The sequence below is a fragment of the Aquarana catesbeiana genome, linkage group LG09, assembly GCF_042186555.1.
Source record: "Aquarana catesbeiana isolate 2022-GZ linkage group LG09, ASM4218655v1, whole genome shotgun sequence".
Classification (NCBI taxonomy): domain Eukaryota; kingdom Metazoa; phylum Chordata; class Amphibia; order Anura; family Ranidae; genus Aquarana; species Aquarana catesbeiana.
The window spans coordinates 308,389,901-308,413,490 of record NC_133332.1 but is presented as its reverse complement, the minus strand read 5'-3'; the positions used below and the strand labels follow the sequence as shown (position 1 = coordinate 308,413,490).

General features: G+C 43.3%; 1 protein-coding gene across 1 annotated transcript in view; it reads left to right on the top strand.

Moving 5' to 3' along the window:
• The window catches only part of LOC141108716 (rho GTPase-activating protein 6-like), a 67,727-nt gene extending 47,934 nt beyond the window's left edge, over positions 1–19,793 (top strand). The window contains exons 8-12 of the mRNA XM_073600595.1: positions 5,805–5,953; positions 7,714–7,878; positions 9,413–9,510; positions 14,109–14,248; positions 18,928–19,793. Of these exons, the coding sequence (XP_073456696.1) occupies positions 5,805–5,953; positions 7,714–7,878; positions 9,413–9,510; positions 14,109–14,248; positions 18,928–19,082 (707 nt within the window). The 3' untranslated portion in view covers positions 19,083–19,793. The remainder of the gene's footprint in view (positions 1–5,804; positions 5,954–7,713; positions 7,879–9,412; positions 9,511–14,108; positions 14,249–18,927) is intronic.
• Positions 19,794–23,590: the final 3,797 nt, after the last annotated feature.

Below are 23,590 nucleotides of genomic sequence, written 5' to 3'. Positions count from 1 at the left end.
TTTCTTCTTGCCACTCTTCCAGAAAGGCAAGATTTGTGGAGTGCATGACTAATAGTTGTCCTGTGGACAGATTCTGCCACCTGAGCTGTGGATCTCTGCAGCTCCTTCAGAGTTACCATGGACCTTTTGGCTGCTTCTCTGATTAAAACTCTCCTTGCCCGGCCTGACAGTTTTGCTGGACGGCCATGTCTTGGTAGGTTTGCAGTTGTGCCATACTCATTCCATTTTTGGATGAAGGATTGAACAGTGCCCAGTGAGATGCTCAAAGCTTGGCATATTTTTTTATAACCTAACCCTGCTTTAAACTTCTCCACAACTTTATCCCTGACCTGTCTGGTGTGTTCCTTGACCTTCAAGATGCTGTTTACTAAGGTTCTCCAACAAACCTCTCATGGATTCACAGAACTTAAATTACACACAGGTGGACTCTATTTACTAATTAGGTGACTTCTGAAGGCATTTGGTTCCACTAGATTATAGTTAGTGGTATCAGAGTAAAAGGGGCTGAATACAAATGCACGTCACACTTTGCACATATTTATTTGTAAAAAATGTTGAAAACTATTTATCAGTTTATCCGTCGGACTTTGGTGTGATCGTGTGTAGGCAAGTCCATTTGTTTGGAAAGTCTGTCGGAAGTCCGCCCAAAGTCCGTCGGATAGAATTATGTGCCACTTTGTGTTGGTCTATCACATAAAATCCCAATAAAATACATTTACCTTTTTGGTAGTAACATGACAAAATGTGGAAAATTTCAAGAGGTATGAATACTTTTTCAAGGCACTGTATGTCACCAGCACACCATGGAAGTATGGTTGATAGTCCAAGAGTATCCACATTACTGAAGAAAAGGTCCTGCGTGGCTTCAAAACGTTGCACCTGCACTAGCTGTAATGTAGTCACTTTAAATAAACTCTTGGACTATCGACAATGGATCCATGGTGTGATGACAACATCACACCATGGATGGTGTGTCAGGCCTTGACCAGGAACGTGTGCAATGGGAATATATTGAGCTCTTATTGGGGAAACTTCATTTCTAGCCTCTTCTTTAACTACACAGGTACAGAATAGCCCAAAGACCAAGAACACAGTCTATTACAGAGTCATAGTTCCCACCAAAAGATCCTTCATAATGCAATAACAGAATAATACTTTAATGTATTTAATATATAGTCTTTCTAACTGTGGTCCTCATTTACTGCAACCTCACTTCCCTTAAAGTGCACAGTATGTAAACCCTAACAATGATCTTCTCCTTTTTGCTCCCGTTAAATAGACAATTAAAAGCATTTTGTTAGTGCAAGAAAAAAAAAAAAAACAGCTCTTGATCCTGCCAGAAATTCGATGAGCTTCTAACACATGTACTTAGGTTGAAAAAAATATACAAGTCCATCTAGTTCAACCAACAGAGAATCGAAAAAATAAATAAATTGAAAGGCCCCATATAAAGAATCCTATGCCCACAGTTTATCCACAGAAAGGCAACAAAAAACCTCTTCTGTTACACTCTGCCAGTGTTATCAGCCCTACCCATTTCTCTCTGTGGACTACAGAACACTTACCCCATATGTTCTGGAAATGAAGAGAGGAAAAGTTGTTCTGTATTTCTAAGATCACTGGTATCATGTTACTGGCTCTGCCAATTGGTGATGGATCTGCAACTATGAATGCACCATCAGAAGGGAGATCAGGTAGCCACAGCTCAAGGAACCCCTAGCCATCTCTGGAGGAACCCTCGTTGAGAATGGCTGTTCTAGGGTGACAACGCTGTTCCCCTATGGTACAGTAAGTCATCTTAGGACAGGAAATGTGTTACTGGCGGGACCCAGTGTCAGGTAAAAAATAAACAGAAAATGACTACCAATGCATCCACCACATCTAAGGATGAGTAGACTGAAACATAATACCTTTTTGTTCTCAGGCTTAGACATGCCTTAAGGCTTAATCTGCTTACCACCTCTCAAAAAGCATATAGTGGGACTATGATATATAAGCTGCAATTACTAAGAGGGAAGAAAGAATTTAAATTCAGGAGAACATACTAAATCCCATGTAGCACACCCCACATAGGAGCTGCAGATGAAAGGGATCCCCCACTCTGCCAGAGCCAGGCACACCGAATCTTCACAAGCACAGTCAGAGAACAGTCTGTAGCTTTGGTTTTGTTATTTATTAGAGGGTTAATAAATTGAATAGGGATTGGAGATTATGGGATGCCAACTTGACTTCAACAACTTCAGGAACAACTTTCTATATGCAACTATATACAGTCTCTTCTCCTCTTTCCTCCTGCACAAACGCTTGCTCCAGCAGCATCACACTTGAGATGATCTGACAGGCTCCCAGTTAGATTTAGCAACAGCCCATTACAGGCAGGAACTTGCAGCCCCTTTAAGTGTAGCTCAGCTATAGTAAAACAGCATGTAACTTCACCTCTGTGACCACTGATCCCAGCACTACCACTTCAGGCACTGCCAGCCCACCTGGCTGCAGCTGCCACTTTCACCAGCCCTCTTGGCTGCCTCTCTACACCAGTCCACCCAACTGACTCTTCATCAGCCCACCCTGCTGACTCTCAGATCTCTCAGGAAATGGACTGAAGACTTAAGCATACCGCTGTCTTCAAGGTAGACTGGCTACATGTGGCAGTCTCCCCCCTTCATTAGTCTCCATTAGTGTTGCACTACTCTGTCCTCTCTTGCTCCCGTGCCTCCAGGAAGACCTCCTCCAGTGTGTTTTTGGCAGGATCCTTTCAGGCAGGACACCCCTCCACCCCAAGATTAGAGGGCACTCCTGAGGGCCAGAGACAGCCTCCTCAACTCAACACTGTATCTCCATCTTCCACCCGACTGACCTTCTGGCATGGCCCATGTCTAGTTATGAGGTAAGCTCTGCCCCCTGCCAGCCCACTACTGTGGATTGGCTGAGGCCGCATACATAAGCAGCTCCTCCTAACCCCCACCCTCTAATTCTAGAAGGTACTCCAACATTCCAGACCAGAAGGAGGCACCAAAGGGCTGCCAGGATGAGTCATCAAGCCATGAACTCTAATAAACCTTGACCCAATTAAAACTCATCAGCTTAACTGTGTGTCAGAGTATGGTTTGCCTACACTCACTTCTAGCACACACTAGAGGGTGCTACACCAATATTGTGCACATACTGCATAAAAACACCATATGACTTGTAGACACCTGGCCATCACACAGATGTGTATGGCCCAAGGTATGTGAACCTCCTCCAAATAATTCCAGTGAAGGCTACTTCTAATGCCACGTACACACGAGCGGACTTTTTGACTGGACTGGTCCGACGGACCGAGTCCGGCAGACAATTTGACCGTGTGTGGGCTTCATCGGACCTGCAGCTGACTTTTTCGTTCGAAAACCTGACGGACTTTAGATTTGGAACAGGTTTCAAATCTTTACTTCGGAACTCCGCCGGACCCAGTTCCTATCAAAAAGTCAGCTCGTCTGTATGCTAGTCCGACGGATGAAAACTGACGCTAGGGCAGCTATTGGCTACTGGCTATCAACTTCCTTATTTTAGTCTGGTCGTACGTCATCACGTACGAATCCGTCGGACTTTGGTGTGATCGTGTGTAGGCAAGTCCATTTGTTTGGAAAGTCCGTCGGAAGTCCGCCCAAAATCCGTCGGATAGACCGTCGGACCAGTCCGGTCGAAAAGTTTGCTCGTGTGTACGCGGCATAAGTCTACAGCATACAAAGACATTTTAGACAATTGTGATTCTCCAACTTTGTGGGAACAGTTAGGGGAAGGTCCTTTGGATGTGTTTGGTGTAGAGGAGCTCAAGAGGCCTACACAGAGCCCTGACCACAACCCTACGGAACATCTTTTGGATGAATTGGAAGGCCATTCCAAATGATGGAATTTTTCTGGCGTTTCTAGTGAAGGGTACAACTGTACACTTCCAACCGTGTGCTAACAGTTTGGTGAAGGTCCTTTTTTATTCCAGAATGACTGTGAGCCTGTGTACAAAGCCAGCTCCATAAAGAAATGGTTTGACCAGTTTGGTGTGAAGGAACTTAAATGTCCTGCAGAGAGCTATGACCTCAAGCCTACAGAACACCTAAGTCACGGTTTTCCCAGTTTTGTGTGGAGGAACTCAAAGGTCCTGCAAAGAGCCCTGACCTCAACCTTACTAAACACCTTTGGGATGAACTAAAACATTAAGTTGGGTCTTTTCAACCAATATTAGTACCTGACCTGATCATAAACACATGGTTTGTTCAGTTTTGTGTGGAGGAACCCAATGGTCTTACAAAGAGCCCTGACCTCAACCCTGCTAAACACATTTGGCATGAACTAGAACACTATGTCAGATCTTCTCAACCAACATCAGTATCTGACCTGATCATAAACATGTGGTTTGACCAGTTTTCTGTGGATGAACTCAAGGGTCCTGCCAAGAACCCTGACCTCAACCCTACTGAACACCTTTGGGATGAACTAGAATACTAAGCCAGGTCTTCTCAACCAACATCAGTACCTGGCCTGATCATAAAGTAATGTTTTCCAGTTTTGTGTGGAGGAACCCAAGGGTCCTGCAAAAAGCCCTGACCTCAACCCTACTAAACACCTTTGGGATGAACTAAAACATTAAAGTGATTGTAAGGCTTCGTTTTTTTTTTAAATAACACACATATCATATCTCCACTGTGCAGTTAGTTTTGCACAGAGTGGCTCTGATCCTTGACTACTGGGGTTCCCCGATGGCGCTGGTAGCACCTCCTTATACATCGTATAACCCCCTAGGAGAAGCGCTCTCCCGGGGTGTTACCTTGCAGGCGCGCTCCCAAGCCCAGCATTGGCGGACTCGGCCCCACCCCCGGCGCCCGCGTCATTGGATTTGATTGACAGCAGTGGGAGCCAATGGCTGCGCTGCTATCAATTTATCCAATCAAGAGCCGAGACAACGGGCAGAGGGGAAGAGCGCGTCTCCGGCATGGGAATTACAGGACTCAGGTGAGTAAAACGGGGGGGCTGGGGGGCCTGTCAGTGACAGAAGTTTTTTCACCCTAATGCAAAGGATGCCTTAAGGTGAAAAAACATGAGGGTTTACAACTCCTTTAAGTCAAGTCTTCTCAACTAACATCAGTACCTGACCTGATCATAAACACATGGTTTGTCCAGTTTTGTGTGGATGAACTCAAGATTCCAGCAAAGAGCCAGGGCCGACCCCAGGCGGGTGGTCGGGGTGCAATGCACCTGGGCACCTGAGAGGTGGGGGCGCTGAACCATCTGACCATCTCCTCTACTATGATTGCAGTCTCTGACCGTCTCTTGTATCATGTTTACAGTCTCTGACGTCTCTTATATCATATCTGCATCTATCTGACCATCTCTGACCATCTCCTCTACAATGATTACAGTCTCTGACCGTCTCTTATATCGTGTCTGCAGTCTCTGACCATCTCCTGTATCATGTCTGCAGTCTTTGACCGTATCCTGTATTATGTCTGGGGGCACTTTCTAACAGAAGCCCTCTCTGTGTGCATCAGAGAGACTCCCCTCCAGGTCTCATTAGTGTACTCTCTTCCTGTATTTTCTCAGATCTCAAATTTTGTCTGTCGGAAATTCCGATGTAAAATGTCCGATGGAGCCTACACACGGTCGGAATTTTCGACAACAAGCTCCCATCGAACAATTCCCGTCGGAAAATCTGACCGTGTGTACGCGGCTTTAGAATTAAAGGATCATCAGAGTGGAAAAGGCATAGGCTACAATGTTACCCCTTGACATATCTAACCTGTCTTCAAAAATATTTTTTGTGTGTGCAGGGTTGGATCCCCAGGAAAGAATAAACATTCTTCAGCTCCTGATTTTTGCCTTGCCCCCATGCAATGCTGACACATTGCTTCGTGTCTTGAAGATGCTGCATATAGTATCGCTCCATGAGAAGGACACAGTCAGTCTTGCAGGAGACCAGGTAGGTGGGGCTCTGTGCTTCATGAAAATGTGGCCATCAACAGCCTCGATATTTTTTTTTTTTTACATAAATAGTTTATTGAGGTCAGTATATATATATATATATATATATATATATATACACAAAAAAATGAAAGAAACAGTAGCTAGGGCGGGTGCTGCCCCCTATTGACAAGAATGGATACAATGTGGTGTTACGACACCACATACAACGCCTGGTACAGTAAATAGACCTCAATTCAAAGTAAAAGGCAGCTGTGATAAAAACATAAAAAAGCAAACATGGACTTTGCCCCATGATGTTGTGGCAATCTCTTCTTGGGAGTCATAACTTCTTAACTTGGGAGTCATTTTTTTTTTTTTACATAATTTCTTGTGAAAAAAAAAAATTAAAAAGTATCCTTATTTCTTATGGTTATCTTAGCTGAAACCTGGGCACAGAGCTTGTACTTAAATATGCTTTAAGTATATAAATCTTAAATAATAAATCCGAATTTAATATAAATCCGATTTCTATGCATCAAACGCCTTTGCAAACCCGGATATTACCTTATAAAAGTAGCAGTGACATCATCACTGGGCTGTGTGCATAGCCTGCACAGAGAGAGTAGAGCTGTAGGAGGGGCTCAGCGGGCTCCGCCCACTACAGGCTGCCTGTAGAAAACGACAGGAGGGGGGCGGAGACAAGACCAGTCACCCTGCAGAAGGAGAGAGAGCAGAAGTGAGCAGTCTTTGTTACAGGAAGGAAAAGTCTCACACTGGAATTCTGCACAGATCTAGAAGGAATACACAAAACACACCGATATTTAAGGAAGAATACACACATGACCAATGTATATAGAGTCTTAGATAGAGAAGTACAGTGCCTTGAAAATGTATTCATACCCCTTGAAATGTTCCACATTTTGTCATGTTACAACCAAAAACGTAAATGTATTTTATTGGGATTTTATGTGATAGATCAACACATAGTGGCACATAATTGTGAAGGGGAAGGAAATGGTTTTCAAAATTTTTTACAAATAAATATGTGAAAAGTGTGGCGTGCGTTTGTATTCAGCCCCCTTTACTCTAACTATTAAATTATTAGGTATTGGTATAGGTATATTGGTATTGGTATAGGTATTGGAATATAGTTTCAAATTTGGCTGTTAGTGAACGTAACGAATACGAATTTATCCAAAGTTACAAATGATCCAAAATAACGAATGCCGTATGTAAACGAATGGAGCATAACAAATTAATAATAATAAATAACAATAATATTAAAAACTTTTTATTATTATTTATTATTAATTTGTGCTGTTCCATTTATTTAGATTCATATTTGTCACATTGACTAACAGCCAAATTTGAAAGGAAATTCCAATACCTATAATTTAATAGTTATTATTAGTTAGCTATTATTTTCGAATTTTCGTTCTTTCGAATTTACGAATTTTTTAATTTATGAATTTTTTAATTTTAGAATTTTTTAATTTTTTAATTTTTAAATTTACGAATTTTTTAATTTACGAATTGCGATCATAGCGAATGACACGAAAAATGAAAAAAAAAAAAAGAATGAAACGAAAACTAACAAATTTTTTGGCAGTGCACATTGTCTAGTAATGGCCTGCCCCGGCCTCTGTTGCTGCCATTAAATCAAAATTGTCAGAAGATGGGGCCAAGTTAGGGAAAAGCCAAGTGGTGAGAGTTTTGGAAGCTACTGATATAAATGTTTAAATGTAAACTGATTTCGAGGTAATCTTGTCCACATAGATTCCTGGAAATAAAATGTCGGCTGCCAACCTTGCAACGGTATTTGGTCCAAATTTACTGCAGAACCACAAGGGTTTGGTGGACGAAAAGCAAAGCTTCCTGGACAGCGCATCACAGATAACGGTGACAGAGTCCATGATAAAGCACCACCAGACCTTGTACACCGTGAGTATACCTAAGCCATGTTTTCTACTGGGACAATTTTAATTTTTTCGCACCTTTTAAAATCATTTGTTACTAGAAAATTACTTTAAACCCCTCCTAAACAATGATATAGTTTCTGAAAACAGAAGCCCTGTAGAATAAAATGGTGATAGTTGCAATATTTTTTTTTATGCTGCAGCAGTTTTAATACCTAGATTCTCAGAAGAAAAATGCACACAAACACAATATATTACATATATAATTTCTATAATACAATTATATATTTATATAATTTGTTGATAAAAGCTAAAATGTCTTTACTCTTACATCGAGTTAAGAGATACCAAACATGTCAAGCCTTAAAATGATGTACACCTGCAAAATGGCAAAAAAACAAAAAACGGTCCTTTTTAAAGCATTTTTATTTTAATATCATTAAAAAAAAACTATGGTACCCCAAAATTAAAATTCCATAAAGAACACTTCAAAAGCCTTTACAGGTTATCAGCTTTGAGTTAACTGTGAATTATGGCCCAAGAATTATTGCTCTCACTCCGATGTTCGAGGTGATACCTAACCTGTGTAGCGTAATTACTGTTTACATACACATGCGTGCCATATGCACGTCTGCAGGGCGACCAGGTTGCTATTTCTTTTTTTTTTTTTTGGGTTAGTTTTTCATTTATTTTCACACAATTTTAGTTTTTAACACATTTTTATTATTTGTTTTTTCTTTTTCAAAAAATTGTTAGTTTTGGAAAAATGTACATTACAAGTACCTTGTTAGGCAGGTTGAAAAAAGGCACAAGTCCATCTAGTTCAACCAATAAAAAAATAAAATAAAAATCATACAAATCATATAGTACACTCTCTCATAGGATCAAAACAAAAATGCATTAAGAAATATTAGGTATTATTATAATTAGAAAATTATTATTTTAACATTATTATTATTATTATTATTATTATTATTAATATTATAACATTATTTTTTTTTTACTTTTTAAAACTTTAAAAAAAATGTTTTTATGTTTTTATAACATTTTTAACTTTTTTTTTTCTTTTTGTTTGCTGCTATTTGTCTTTTTTTTGTTGTATTACAATTTTTTAAGCTTTTTTTAATTTAACTTTATTTCTTTTAAAGGGATTGTAACAAACCCCTATATAATGCATTAAAGGTTATCTCTGTTCAATAAGTGTGAGGAAATACCCGATAACCATTGCCATAAATCTTGTCTAGGGAACGGGTAATCGGCAATATATTACATTTGTGTTCATGAGTTTAGTATTCTGCCGTGTTTTGGGAATCCTTAAATCCCTTTGTCAGGCTGTATACAATTGTACTGTATAAGCTTGACAAAGGGTTCTAAGAAATCCTAAAAGCTTGTGTGAACTTACAATTGGCCAGTAACGGGTATCACATATTCAAACGTTTCTATGATCTTGAGTTTTATTTTACTTCCTTTTATTTTATTTTTTTAATACATTTTATTTGATTTATTTTAATACATTTAATATATTTTAATTCATTTAATGTTTCTTCTTTTATTTTTAGGTACCCCCCAATACACATAGTGAAATAATGATACGGCTATTGGAGACAGATCCAGAAGTTGTGAATTACTTATTGCGGCGTAAATCCTCAGACTCTCAGTAAGTGGCAATATACTGGTTATATATATATAAAAAACAGAATTTAAAGTTATTCTGTAGGAATAAGATTCCATAGTACATAATCATGTTTTGTATCTCTGCATCAAGAGTCATGATAATATAATTTTGGTTCATAAGATCTAATTCATTGGAAGGCATGGTTTGATGAGTTTGTTGTTGAGGAACTTGTGTCCTGCACAGAGCCCTGACCTCAACCCTACTTTTTTTAAAAGACCTTTGGAATCAGGTACCTAACCTCAACCGTACTGAACACCTTTGGCATCAGGTCATCTCATCCAAAATCAGTTATTGACCTCAACCCTACTAAACACCTTTGGTATGAGGTCTTCTTAGCCAACAGCAGTACCTGATCTCAACCCCACTGAATGCCTTTGGGATAACGTCTTCTTATTCAACATCAGAACCTGACCTTAAGCCTACTGAAAGCCTTTGTGATCACGTCTTCCCATCCAACATCAGTACCTGACCTCAATCCTACTGAAGGCTTTTGGGATCAGGTCTTCTCATTCAACAGCAGTACCTGCCCGCAACCCTACTGAACACCTTTGGGATCAGGTCTGCTCATCCAAATTCAGTATCTGACCTTAACCCTACCTTTTGGAAGACCTTTGGAATCAGGTACTTAACTCAACTCTATTGAACACCTTTGGCATCAGGTCTTCTCATCCAAAATCAGTTACTGACCTCAACCCTACTGAACGCTTTTGGGATTAGGTCTTCTCATTAAACATCAGTTCCTGGCTTCAACCCTACCAAACGCCTTTTGGGATCAGGTCTTCTTATCCAACATCAGTCCTGAACCCTCATGAATGCTTTTGGGGTCAGGTCTTCTTATCCAACCTCAGTACCTGACCTCAACTTTACTGAACATCCTTGGTATGAATTGGAAGGCCATTCCAAATGATGGCGTTCAGGTGTTTCCATGTGAGGGTGCCTACCGTAATAATACTACAGTGTACAAAGACATTTTAGACAATTGTGCTCTTCTAACCTTGTTCACTGTGCTCTTGGCTACCAAGCCAGCTCCATAAAGACATGTTGTAAGGAGGTTGGTGTGGAGGAACTCAAGTGGTCTACACAGAGCCCTGACCTCAACCCTACGGAACACCTTTGGGGTGACTTTGAATGCCAATTCCAAGCCAGGTCTTCCCATTTAACATTAATACCTTAACTTCATCAAAATTGTTTTGGCTGAATGGAGATCCCACAGACACACTACAAAATCTCATAGAAAGTCTCCCCAGAAAAGCGGAGGCTGTTATAGCCACATAGGGGACCAACTCCATATTCATATCATGGTTTTGGAATGTCCAACATGTTCAGATACAGTATCTCACAAAAGTGAGTACACACCTCACATTTTTGTAAATGTTTTATTCTTTTCATGTGACAACACTGAAGAAATGACACTTTGCTACAATGTAAAGTAGTGAGTGTACAGCTTGTATAACAGTGTAAATTTGCTGTCCCCTCAAAATAACTCAACCCACAGCCATTAATGTCTAAACCGCTGGCAACAAAAGTGAGTACACCCCTAAGTTAAAATGTCCGAATTGGGGCCCAAAGTGTCAATATTTAGTGTGGCCACCATTATTTTCCAGCACTGCCTTAACCCTCTTGGGCATGAAGTTCACCAGAGCTTCACAGGTTTCCACTGGAGTCCTCTTCCACTCCTCCATGAGGACATCACGGAGCTGGTGGATGTTATAGACCTTGCGCCCCTCCACCTTCCATTGGAGGATGTCCCACAGATGCTCAATAGGGTTTAGGTCTGGAGACATGCAGTGGTCATCTTGGAGGTGTGTTTGGGGTCGTTATCATGTTGGAATGCTGCCCTGTGGCCCAATCTTCGAAGGGAGGAGATCATGCTCTGTTTCAGTATGTCACAGTACATGTTGGCATTCATGTTTCCCTCAATGAACTGTAGCTCCCCAGTGCCGGCAGCACTCATGCAGCCCCAGACCATGACACTCCCACCACCATGCTTGACTGTAGGCAAGACACACTTGTCTTTGTACTCCTCACCTGGTTGCTGCCACACACGCTTGTCACCATCTGAACCAAATAAGTTTATCTTGGTCTCATCAGACCACAGGTTTCAGTAAAACATGTCCTTGGTCTGCTTGTCTTCAGCAAACAGTTTGCTGGCTTTCTTGTGCATCATCTTTAGAAGAGACTTCCTTCTGGGATGACAGACATGCAGTGTGCAGCGTATGGTCTGAGCACTGACAGGCTGACCCCCCCACCCCTTCAACCTCTGCAGCAATGCTGGCAGCACTCATATGTCCATTTCCCAAAGACAACCAAAGGCAGGGCAATAACTTCCCTGCAGGATGTGGAAACCTTGCAAGTAGATCTGAACAAATGAATGGGGTGGGCAACTACATGGCAAATGAGGTATAATGTGGAAAACTGTAAAATAATGCATTTGGGTGGCAAAAATATGAATGCAATCCACTCACTTGGGGGAGAACCTCCTGGGGGAATCAAGAATGGAAAAGGACCTGGGGGTCCTAGTAGATGACAGGTCCAGCAATGGCATGCAATGCCAAGCTGCTGCCAACAAAGCAAACAGAATGTTGGCATGAATTAAAAAGGGGATTAACTCCAGAGATAAAGCGGTAATTCTCCCACTCTACAAGACTCTGGTTCGGCCACACCTGGAGTATGCTGTCCAGTTCTAGGGAGGATGGAGGATGTTAGTTATGAGGAAAGATTTTAAGCACTGAACTTGTTCTCTCTGGAGAAGAGACGCTTGAGAGGGGATATGATTTCAATTTACAAATCCTGTACTGGTGACCCCACAATAGGGATAAAACTTTTCTGCGGAAGGGAGTTTAACAAGACTCGTGGCCACTTATTAAAATTAGACCCCCACCCCCTTTGCCCTGCCCATGTATACCCCACCTTTTTAATGAAGCGCCCATCAAATGCAGCCTCACCAGCGCCCATCAAATGAAGCCTCACCAGCACCCATCAAATGCAGCTTCACCAGCGCCCATCAAATGCAGCCTCACCAGCGCCCATCAAATGCAGCCTCACCAGCACCCATCAAATGCAGCCTCACCACCACCCATCAAATGCAGCCTCACCAGCGCCCATCAAATGCAGCCTCACCAGCGCCCATCAAATGCAGCCTCACCAACGTCCATCACATGCAACCTCACCAGCACTCATCAAATGCAGCCTCACCAGCACCCATCAAATGCAGCCTCACCAGCACCCATCAAATGCAGCCTCACCAGCACCCATCAAATGCAGCCTCACCAGGGCCTATCAAATGCAGCCTCACCAGCGCCCATCAAATGCAACCTCACCAGCGCCCATCAAATGCAGCCTCACCAGCGCCCATCAAATGCAGCCTCACCAGCGCCCATCAAATGCAGCCTCACCAGGGCCTATCAAATGCAGCCTCACCAGCGCCTATCAAATGTAGCCTACCAGTACCGATCAATGAATGTTTGCTTGCTTTAATTCCTTTGGGAGTAGGGAAACAGACACAGTCCTCCGACGCCGCTGCGCCTCTGACCGCTGAACGGAGCAGCAGCTGCCTGCTGATGCTGAGCCTTAGCTGCTTGCTGCATAGAGAAGAGAGTAGGAACACCAATGGCCGGGCACCCTATGCAGCAGTGCGCCCTAGGCGGCTGCCTAGTTTGCCCAGTGGTAGCACCAGCGCTGATGGGCACAGACAGTTGAACGGCAGACTGCTGCAGGAAAATGTACCATAGGCTGGGGTGAGTGCGTAAGTATTTTAATTTTAACCCAGCATAACAGGTAGGGGAGAGTGAAGTTCTGCTAATACTCCTGTATGTACTGTGCTGGCAGATCTCATTATTAGTTGTAAACTAGAAACTGAATGTGTGCACTGTGAGGAAGATTTACTAAAACTAGAGCACTCAGGATCTGGTGCACTTGTGCATGGTAGCCAATCAGCTTCTAACTTCAGCTTGCTGAATGGAGCTTTGACAATAAAACCTGGAAGCTGATTGGTTTCTTTGCAGAGCTACACCAGATTTTGCACTCTCCAGTTTTAGTAAATCTCCCCCCTGTGTGGCTTAAAGACCAAAGGGCCAAACTATCCCCTTTATCAAGCCTGTTCAGACCTGATTTTCTGGGCCTCCTGGAGGAAATAAGGAAGAATTGGAGCCAATGATAAGGAGTTTACCTCAAGGCACTGATGTGTTGGTAAAATAAAACGAAAACTTTGCAAAATGAAGGCGTTAAATGCTGTGTGTTGGTGTGTGCCCAACTGTGCCAATGGGCATCGCCTGAGGCATAAGGCTGGAAACAAAAAATCATCTTCTGCAGAAGAGTTTGCAGAGTTTGCAGAAGAGTTGCCCACTTTGCCGATGGACCAACATTGACCAAATGAAGACCATGGTGCTACCATGAGAAAAACTCTTCCGAAACTTGTATCTACTCAGAAAGCTGGGTAAGTAATTCTCAAAAGATACATTGACTGGAAATTTAGGATTCACATTCAAACAGAGAAAATACAATATTGTAAAAATGTTTGAAAAGTGTAAAACGTTGCTAAATGAATATCATATATTGATCCACTGCTACTTCACCTGCAGGATGCTGAATGATGAGGAGGAGGAGGAGGAGGAGGATGTGACAGAACATGAAAGCCAGCACTCCATAGTTCACTTCTCACCGACAGGCCACACCAAGATTGAAACAATCGTGAAGATACAGAAAACCAAAGGAAGAACAGGTGAGATGCTGAAAGTTTTAAAGAAACATTTGCAATTGCTTTGATATACACAGGTATGGCTGCTTTTATACCCTACACGCTTCTCTCCTGTACATACTGCCCACTGTCATACCCTCCACGCTCCTCTCCTGTACATATTGCTCACTGTCATACTCTCCACACTTCTCTCCTGTACATAGTGCCCACTGTCATACCCTCTTCGCTCCTCTTCTGGAGATACTGCCGTCTGTCATACCCTACACACTCCTCTCCTGTACATACTGCCCACTGTCATATCCTCCACACTCCTCTCCTGTACATACTGCCCACTGTCATATCCTCCACACTCCTCTCCTGTACATACTGCCCACTGTCATACCCTCTTCACTCCTCTCCTGTAGATACTGCCCCCTGTCATACCCTCCACACTCCTCTCCTCTACATACTGCCCACTGTCATTCCCTCCACGCTCCTCTCCTGTACATACTGCCCACTGTGATACCCTCTTCACTCCTTTCCTGTACATACTGCCCACTGTTATACCCCTCCACACTCTTCTCCTGTAGATACTGCCCACTGTCATACCCTCCACACCCCTCTCCTGTACATACTGCCCACTGTCATTAGCTCCAGGTTCCTCTCCTGTACATACTGCCCACTGTCATTAGCTCCAGGTTCCTCTCCTGTACATACTGCCCACTGTCATATCCTCTTCACTCCTCTCCTGTACATACTGCCACTGTGATACCCTCTTCACTCCTCTCATGTACATACTGCCCACTGGTATCCCCTCTACACTCCTGTCCTGTACATACTGCCCACTGTCATATCCTCCACACTCCTCTCCTGTACATACTGCCCACTGTCATACCCTTTTCATTCCTCTCCTGTAGATACTGCCCCCTGTCATACCCTCCACACACCTCTCTTGTACATACTGCCCCTGTCATACCCTCCACACTCCTCTCCTGTACATACTGCCCCTGTCATACCCTCCACGCTCCTCTCCTGTACATATTGCTCACTGTCATACTCTCCACAGTTCTCTCCTGTACATAGTGCCCACTGTCATACCCTCTTCGCTCCTCTTCTGGAGATACTACCGTCTGTCATACCCTACACACTCCTCTCCTGTACATACTGCCCACTGTCATATCCTCCACACTCCTCTCCTGTACATACTGCCCACTGTCATACCCTCTTCACTCCTCTCCTGTAGATACTGCCCCCTGTCATACCCTCCACACTCCTCTCCTCTACATACTGCCCACTGTCATTCCCTCCACGCTCCTCTCCTGTACATACTGCCCACTGTGATACCCTCTTCACTCCTTTCCTGTACATACTGCCCACTGTTATACCCCTCCACACTCTTCTCCTGTAGATACTGCCCACTGTCATACCCTCCACACCCCTCTCCTGTACATACTACCCACTGTCATTAGCTCCAGGTTCCTCTCCTGTACATACTGCCCACTGTCATTAGCTCCAGGTTCCTCTCCTGTACATACTGCCCACTGTCATATCCTCTTCACTCCTCTCCTGTACATACTGCCCACTGTGATATCCTCTTCACTCCTCTCATGTACATACTGCCCACTGGTATCCCCTCTACACTCCTGTCCTGTACATACTGCCCACTGTCATATCCTCCACACTCCTCTCCTGTACATACTGCCCACTGTCATATCCTCCACACTCCTCTCCTGTACATACTGCCCACTGTCATACCCTTTTCATTCCTCTCCTGTAGATACTGCCCCCTGTCATACCCTCCACACACCTCTCTTGTACATACTGCCCCTGTCATACCCTCCACACACCTCTCTTGTACATACTGCCCCTGTCATACCCTCCACACTCCTCTCCTGTACATACTGCCCAAACTCATACCCTCCACACACCTCTCTTGTACATACTGCCCCTGTCATACCCTCCACACTCCTCTCCTGTACATACTGCCCCCTGTCATCCCCTCCACACTCCTCTCCTGTACATACTGCCCCCTGTCATCCCCTCCACAGTCCTCTCCTGTACATACTGCCCCCTGTCATATCCTCCACACTCCTCTCCTGTACATACTTCCCCCTGTCATCCTCTCCGCACTCCTGTGCAGCCACCCAATAACTTCCACACATCTCCATAAGTGTACCTTGTGCTGAAAAAAAAAGTTTAGGAAAAAAAAAAGTTCTAACCAAACAACTAAACCCCCCCCCCCCCCACGCGAAAAAATTTTTGTGAGTCCCCCACATACATGCATGTACGTACGTAAATGCATGTGTCGAGGGCTCCTATGCACAAAAATGTTGATTGCAATACACATGTTACGTATTGCTGCGCACCTCGGAGTGAGATCAATAATTCTAGGCCCATTGTTCATGGTTTTTAAAAATGTATTTTTATTGAAGATGATTTGTGTAGGTACAGAACATGGCCTTTGTGCATCCCCTGGCTAACAAATACAGATAACACAAACTGCTAAATAATACAACGTATCAAATAAAAGAACAAAACATTCCATCCACTTTGTTCTAGTAATTTATTTCAAGGATTAATGAATTACAAGGAGATTCCTGTTCCCTCTCAACCTACAGAGTGATACATCAGGAGAACATTAACTCATAGTTGGATCTATTTACTCGGCGCAACCTCGTCTTTTATATTTTACCCCAAAAAATTGGAAATATATTGCATTTTTGCTAATATTGTGTATCATAAAAAATTAGAACTACTATTTTTTTATTCTCTGGAGTGTTTGCTTTTGGAAATTATATAATGTTTAGGGTCTTAGCAAATCTTCAGGCCTAAATTTATTTTTTCAAACATGCATGCAAAAAACGCATGTAGCACCCTCTAATATGCTACTAGTGTGTGAGAGTAGGCAAATCATAGTTTGGCTCAGGGCTAAGCCTGATTTATGGAATCTGGTTTAGGGTTTACTAAAGTTCAGGGCTGGATGACTCATCCGGAGCAGCTCTCTGGTGCACCCCCCCCCCCCCGGTTCTGAAATGTTGGAGAACGTTCTAGAAACTAGAGGGTGGGGGTTAGGAGGGCTGTCCTGCATGTTTAAGGGAGCTTAGTCAATCCCCAGGTGGTGGGCTTGGCAGGGGACTAAGTGAGCCCTTAAATATGTTTGAGTCATGCCAGCAGGGGGTCAGGTGGAAGATGGAGATACAGTGCTGAGGAGACTGTCAGTGGCCCTCGAGGGGGCTCTACCTCGGCCTGGGGCTCAGGTGGCTGGCCTAGAAAGTTCCTACCACAGGAGGAGTTGGAGGAGGCTTTCCTGAGAGGCAGCAGGAGCAAGGACAGTATGAGTACTGCAGCATGGGAGAAGGGACACACAAGGGGGAGAGACTGCCATAGGTAGCAGGTCTCTCTAGAGCAGGGGTCTCAAACTGCTGGCCCTCCAGCTGTTGCGAATCTACAAGTCCCATAAGGCATTACAAGGCTGACAGTTACAAGCATGACTCCCACAGGCAGAGGCATGATGGGACTTGTAGTTTCGCAACAGCTGGAGGGCTGCCAGTTTGAGACCCCTGCTCTAGAGAATATCGGTGTGCCAAAATTCTCCCTCCTTGCCCTGGAAGATCTCCAGAAAGGCAGTCGGGCAGACTAATGAAGTGAGTCAGTCGGGTAGACTGGTGAAGAGGAGCAGCCAAGTGGGCTGGTGAAGGAGCAGCCAGGTGGGCTAGCATTTCCTGCAGAAGGCAGGGCTGGGATCAGTGTCTGCAAGGGAGCTGGAGGTACTCCAAGAGACAGTCTACAACCACTCTGCGCTACTTCTACAAAAGGGACTAAAGCCGCGTACACACGAGCGGAATGTCCGACAGAAAAATTCAGACGGAAGCTTTTCATCATCTATTCTGATCGTGTGTGTGCCTCATCTGACTTTTTTTTTCGAAAATTCTGACGGACCTAGAAATGGAACATGTTCTAAATATTTCCAACGGAACCAATTACTATCGGGAAAACCGCTCGTCTGTATGCTGTTCCAACGGACCAAAAACTATGCATACTCTGAAGCAAGTACGAGACGGAAGCTATTGACTACTGGCTATTGAACTTCCTTTTTCTAGTCCCGTCGTAAGTGTTGTACGTCACCTTGTTCTGGACAGTCGGACTTTGGTGTGATCGTGTGTATGCAAGACCGCTTGAGCGGAATTCCGTCGGAGAAACCTTCGGAGTTTATTACAACGGCAAAACCGGTCGTGTGTATGCGGCATAAGACTTCCTAGCCTGTAAAGGGCTTTTGCATCTTTTAAAGACTGTCAGTACTGAAGGGAGAAGTATACGAGTTGAACCTGTACATAGGGAGGAAGTTGTCGATTCTTGACCCCTGGGGTCAAGGAGGAAGTTGTTGCTACCAAGTTGGGCATCCCATAATTTATAGCTTCATCAATGTTATTGCCCCCCCCCTAATAAAACAAAGCTCAAGGACTAAAGCTAAAATGTTGGGATAAGGATGTATATGTTCAGAGTTCAGGACCCCCAACTGGTAGGTCGCTTTGAAAATGTAAAAGGACATACAGTATATCCTTCTCCAGTAATGTTGTACGTTCCTTCTTTATCCAAAAGGGTAGATAGATTGATGGATGAATGATGTTTAGGATATTCATATGTTCTCTGTTTTTTTTCTTCTTATCCAATTATTAGATTCATACTTCATGTATTAATTTGTGCTTCAATCTTGGTTTCCTCAGGGGGTCGGGAGAATTCCCTGCGGTTAGCGAGGCGCCGGATGTCTCGTTCACAGGAGAATCTGACGGAGTTGCCTGCTGCCACACCTCACAAAGGCCCATTGCCCCGATTCTTGCACCCCTCTTTCATGGTTCACCCTTTCCAACAACATAAATGATATTTATGTCATGATCATCTTATTATCATTTGAGACTGCCCCTCCCTCCCACAGCAAAGGTATACTCACTCATCCAAGCTCCATTGCAACCTACCCTCTGTAGGAGTCCAATGTGGGCGAGTATGGCATAGTAAGGATGGCGTTGGAGCCTACCCAGGTGGATGATATCACTGCCCCTTCCCACATGACAGCGTTTGGCCCTGACAACTGGCCGCTTAGGCTTGAGCAGCATGGAGGAGGTCAGATGCCCCTTTCATACCTAGGGATCTGTTGCCTTAGAGCAGGGTCTTCAATGGCACTCAAGTTATTCAGGAACTACAATTCCCATCATGCCTAGTCATGTCTGTGAATGTCAGCGTTTTACAATGCCTCATGGAATGTGTAGATCCACAAGAGCTGGAGGAACGTAGTTTGGAGATCCCTGCCTTAGAGGTGTCAAACTGGCGGCCCTCCAAGTCCCATGAGGCATTTCAAGGCTGACAGTAACAAGCATGACTTCCACAGGCAAAGGCATGATGAGACTTGGAGTTCTGCAACAGTAGGAGGGCCGCCAATTTGACACCACTGCCTTAAAGCATGGATGGGGCAACCTTGGAGAGGTGGAGATCTACCTGAACAACATGGAAAAAAAAAAATCAGAAATCATCAGAATGCAGTGCATTGTTTTCATCATAATGACATTGTAGGGCCCCATCAAAATGTAAGGAAGGCTTGAAGATTTTAAGGGTTAATAGTAAGTAGCACAAAGTTCACAGGTCAGTAGTAATAAATGCAGAGTGCAGGGGCCAGGAGTAAATAACACAGAGCTCAGAGGTCAGTAATATGTAATGCAGAGTGCAGGGGTCAGGAGCGATGCAACTCAGAGGTCAGGAGTAAGTAACGCAGCGTACAGGGGTCAAGAATTAGTAATGCAAAGGTCACTAGTATGTAACGCAGAATGCAGGGGACAGGCGTTAGTAACATAGAGAGTGTAGAGGTCTGGAGTAACACAGAGGTCATTAGTATGTAACACAGAGTGCAGGGGTCAGAAGTAAGTAACGAAGAATTACTAGTATATGAATGTGAGTTAGGGACCTTATATTTGTAAGCTCCTTGAGGGTAGAGACTGATGTGAATGTACAATGTATACGTAAAGCGCAGCGTAAATTGACGGCGCTATATAAGCACCTTACATAATAATAATAGTATGTGACACAGAGTGCAAGGGTGAGGAGTATTGCAAAGTTCAAAGGTTCAGAAGTAAGTAACATACAGTGCAGAGGTCAGAAGTAACTAATGCACATCTTCAACCAACAAGCAAAAACACCCCCTTAAAGTACAAACACCTACCCCCCCCCCCCTTTGAAAAATTCTCTCACCAGATGTAGCTACTCCAGCAGAATAAGGGAAGCCCTTCCAGGTCTCCCTTTGGCTCTAACACATTAGAGCCAGGGAGGGTCCTAGGACTTCCCCAGCTATACATTCACAATGCCTGATCTCTGATCTGAGATCTAAGAGGCTAGCTACAAGGTGGGTTGATGATGGGTTGACGATTTCCACCTTGGAGCAAGGGCTCTGATGGAGTGGGGATGGCCCAAGGGAGCATGGATGAAGTATACTTTGCCGTGGACGGGGCCATCAGCAGACACTGACACTTTTCTATAAACAGACAGTGCCTCTAAAGTGTAACTGTTTTTTGTACAGTAGGCCTCATGTACACTGGACGTTTTTTGATGTTTTTACAGCAGCTGTTTTTGGCTGTAGACGTTTTTTTTCTACAGTCCTTAAACTCTCCATCATGTTATCCTAGGTGTCCATGCACACATAGCTGTTATCAGCAGTTTTGGGCAGTGGTGTTTTGAGCAGTAAAAAAAAACCCCAAAACTAGTGGGTTCTGAGAGACGTTTTTCAGCTGTAAAACGTTCTAACGCTGATAAATGTCAATAACGCTCAAAACGTCACTCACCAGCGGTTTTTAACGTTTTTGATCCATTGAAAAAAAAAAAAAGAAAAAAAAAAAAAATGTTTTCTTAAAAAAAAAAAAAAAAACGCTAACGCTAATAAACGCTATTGCAAAAAACGTTGAAAAATTTGAAAAACTCACTGCAAAGCTACTGACGTTTTTATAACGTTATTTTAACGTTCAGTGTGCATGAGGCCTCAATCTTTAATTACTCCCTCCCCACCTGTCCTACAGTACATCACTGGAGTCCTGTGACAATGCTACCCCTCCTTTGATACAGCATATTGAGGTGAGCGTCGTCACCCTTGGACAGGAAGTCTGTTACTGGCAGGATCACTAGGTGAAAATAAAGAAATCATTAAATAAAGGCCATGCAATATATTCTCTCATTTTTGAGTCCAATTTATGATATTTTTTGTTGCATTTTGTATGAATGTATAATTAAAATTGTAAGCTTTATTAAAGTGAACAAATTTTGTAAAAAAAAATGTACTCTTCTTCTGATTCACTATTCATAAGGTGTTTCTTTTGGGGGGTGGGAGAGTGCTTTCTACCTTTCTACCAACACCCAAAGCATTTCTCCTTAGCAACCTGAATTCACATTTAGAAAGGCGTCCAAATGAATAAATAATGGGATATAAGCATATTTTCCAAAGGGAACTACATTTTTAATTGCCAATTGTACACTTTATGGCGAAAAGTATGTGGGTCAGCCCTGCTGAACACCCTTGGTATGAATTGGAAGCCCTGACCTCAACCTTACTTATGGGAAGACCTTTGAGATGAAGTACCTATCTTCAACCCTACTAAATGCCTTTGGGATCAGGTCTTCTAATCTAAAATCAGTACCTGAACTCAACCCTACTGAACACTTTTGGCATCGGGTCTTCTCATCTAAAATCAGGACGTGACCTCAACCCTACTGAATGCCTTTGGGATCAGCTCTTCTCATCCAACATCAGCACCTGACCTCAACCCTGCCTTTGGGATCAGGTCTTATTTTTTTATTTTTTTTCAAAATAAAGGTCTTCTAATCCAACATCAGTATCTGACCTTAAACCTACTGAAGACATTTGGGATCTTACTTGACATCAGTACCTGACCTTAGCCCTACTGAACACCTTTAAGATGAGGTCTTCCCATCCAACATCAGTACCTGACCTCAATCCTACTTGAAACGGCTTTGGGATCAAGTCTTTTCATCCAACATCAGAACCTGACCTCAACCCTTCTGAACACCCTTGGTATGAATTGGAAGACCATTCCAAATGATGGAGTTCAAGTTTTTTCATGTGAAGGGTACTGTTTATACTACAGAATACAAAGACATATTAGACAATTGTGCTCCTCCAACCTTGAGGGAACAATTAGGATAAGGTCCTTTTCAAACGTTAGGTGTGGAAGAACCCAAGAGGCCTATACTGAGCCCTGACCTCAACCATACTGAACACCTTTGGGATAAATTGGAAGGCCATTCTAAATGATGGAGTTCAGATGTTTCTAGTGAAGGGTACAATTGTGCTCTTCCAACCTTGTGGTAACTTTTTGGCGAAGCATGACTGTGTCCCTGTGAACAAAGCCAACTTCATTAAGACATGGTTTGACCTGGTTGGTGTGATGAAACTTGAGTGGCTTGCACCAAGCCCTAACTGGACACCATTGAGATTAGGTCTTCCAATTCAACATCAGTACCTGAACTCAACCCTATTGAACACCATTGGGATCAATTAGGAGAAGGTCTTTTTGAATAGTTTGAAGTAGAATAACTCAAAAGTCTTATACAGAGCCTTGACCTCAACCCTACTGAACACCTTTGGGATGAAATGGAAGGCTGAATGTGAGCCAGGTCTTCTCATCCAACATCAGTACCTGACCTCACAAATAGACACACTCCAAAGGCTTTTGGAAAGCCTTCCTAAAAGAGTGGTGTCTGTTATTGTCTACAGCATATAATGTTGTTGGACATTTCATTCCAAAACCATGGGCATTCATTTAGACTTGCCTGCCCTTTGCAGCAGTAACAGCCTCCATTATTCTAGGAAGGCATTCCACAACATTTTGTTTCTACAAAACAATTGGGTGCAAATTCCCACAGACACACTTTCAAATCTTGTGGAATGCCTTCCCAGAAGAATGGAGGCTGGTATGGTCACAAAAAGAGCAGGCAAGTCTAAATTAATGCCCATTGTTTTGGAATGGAATGTCCAACAAGATCATATAGGCAATAACGACCTCCATTCTTCTAGGAAGGCTTTCCACAAGATTGTGGAGGGTATCAGTGGGAATTTGTGACCACTATTGAAATCAGGTACTGATTTTGGGTGAAAAGACCTGGCTAATAATTGGCGTTCCAATTCATGTGCTCAGTAGGGTTGAGGCCAGGGTGCTGTGTAGACCAGTTTTTCTCAACCAGGGTTCCACTTAAGGTTGCAAGGAGGTTCTTGAGCGGGGAGCAACAGTGGATTAATCTCCCACTTACACTGAACATCAATGCAAAGGAACCATTTTCCACTAACCACCAAAGTAAGGGGTCACTTTTGCATTGACTGCTAATGTTAGAGGATAC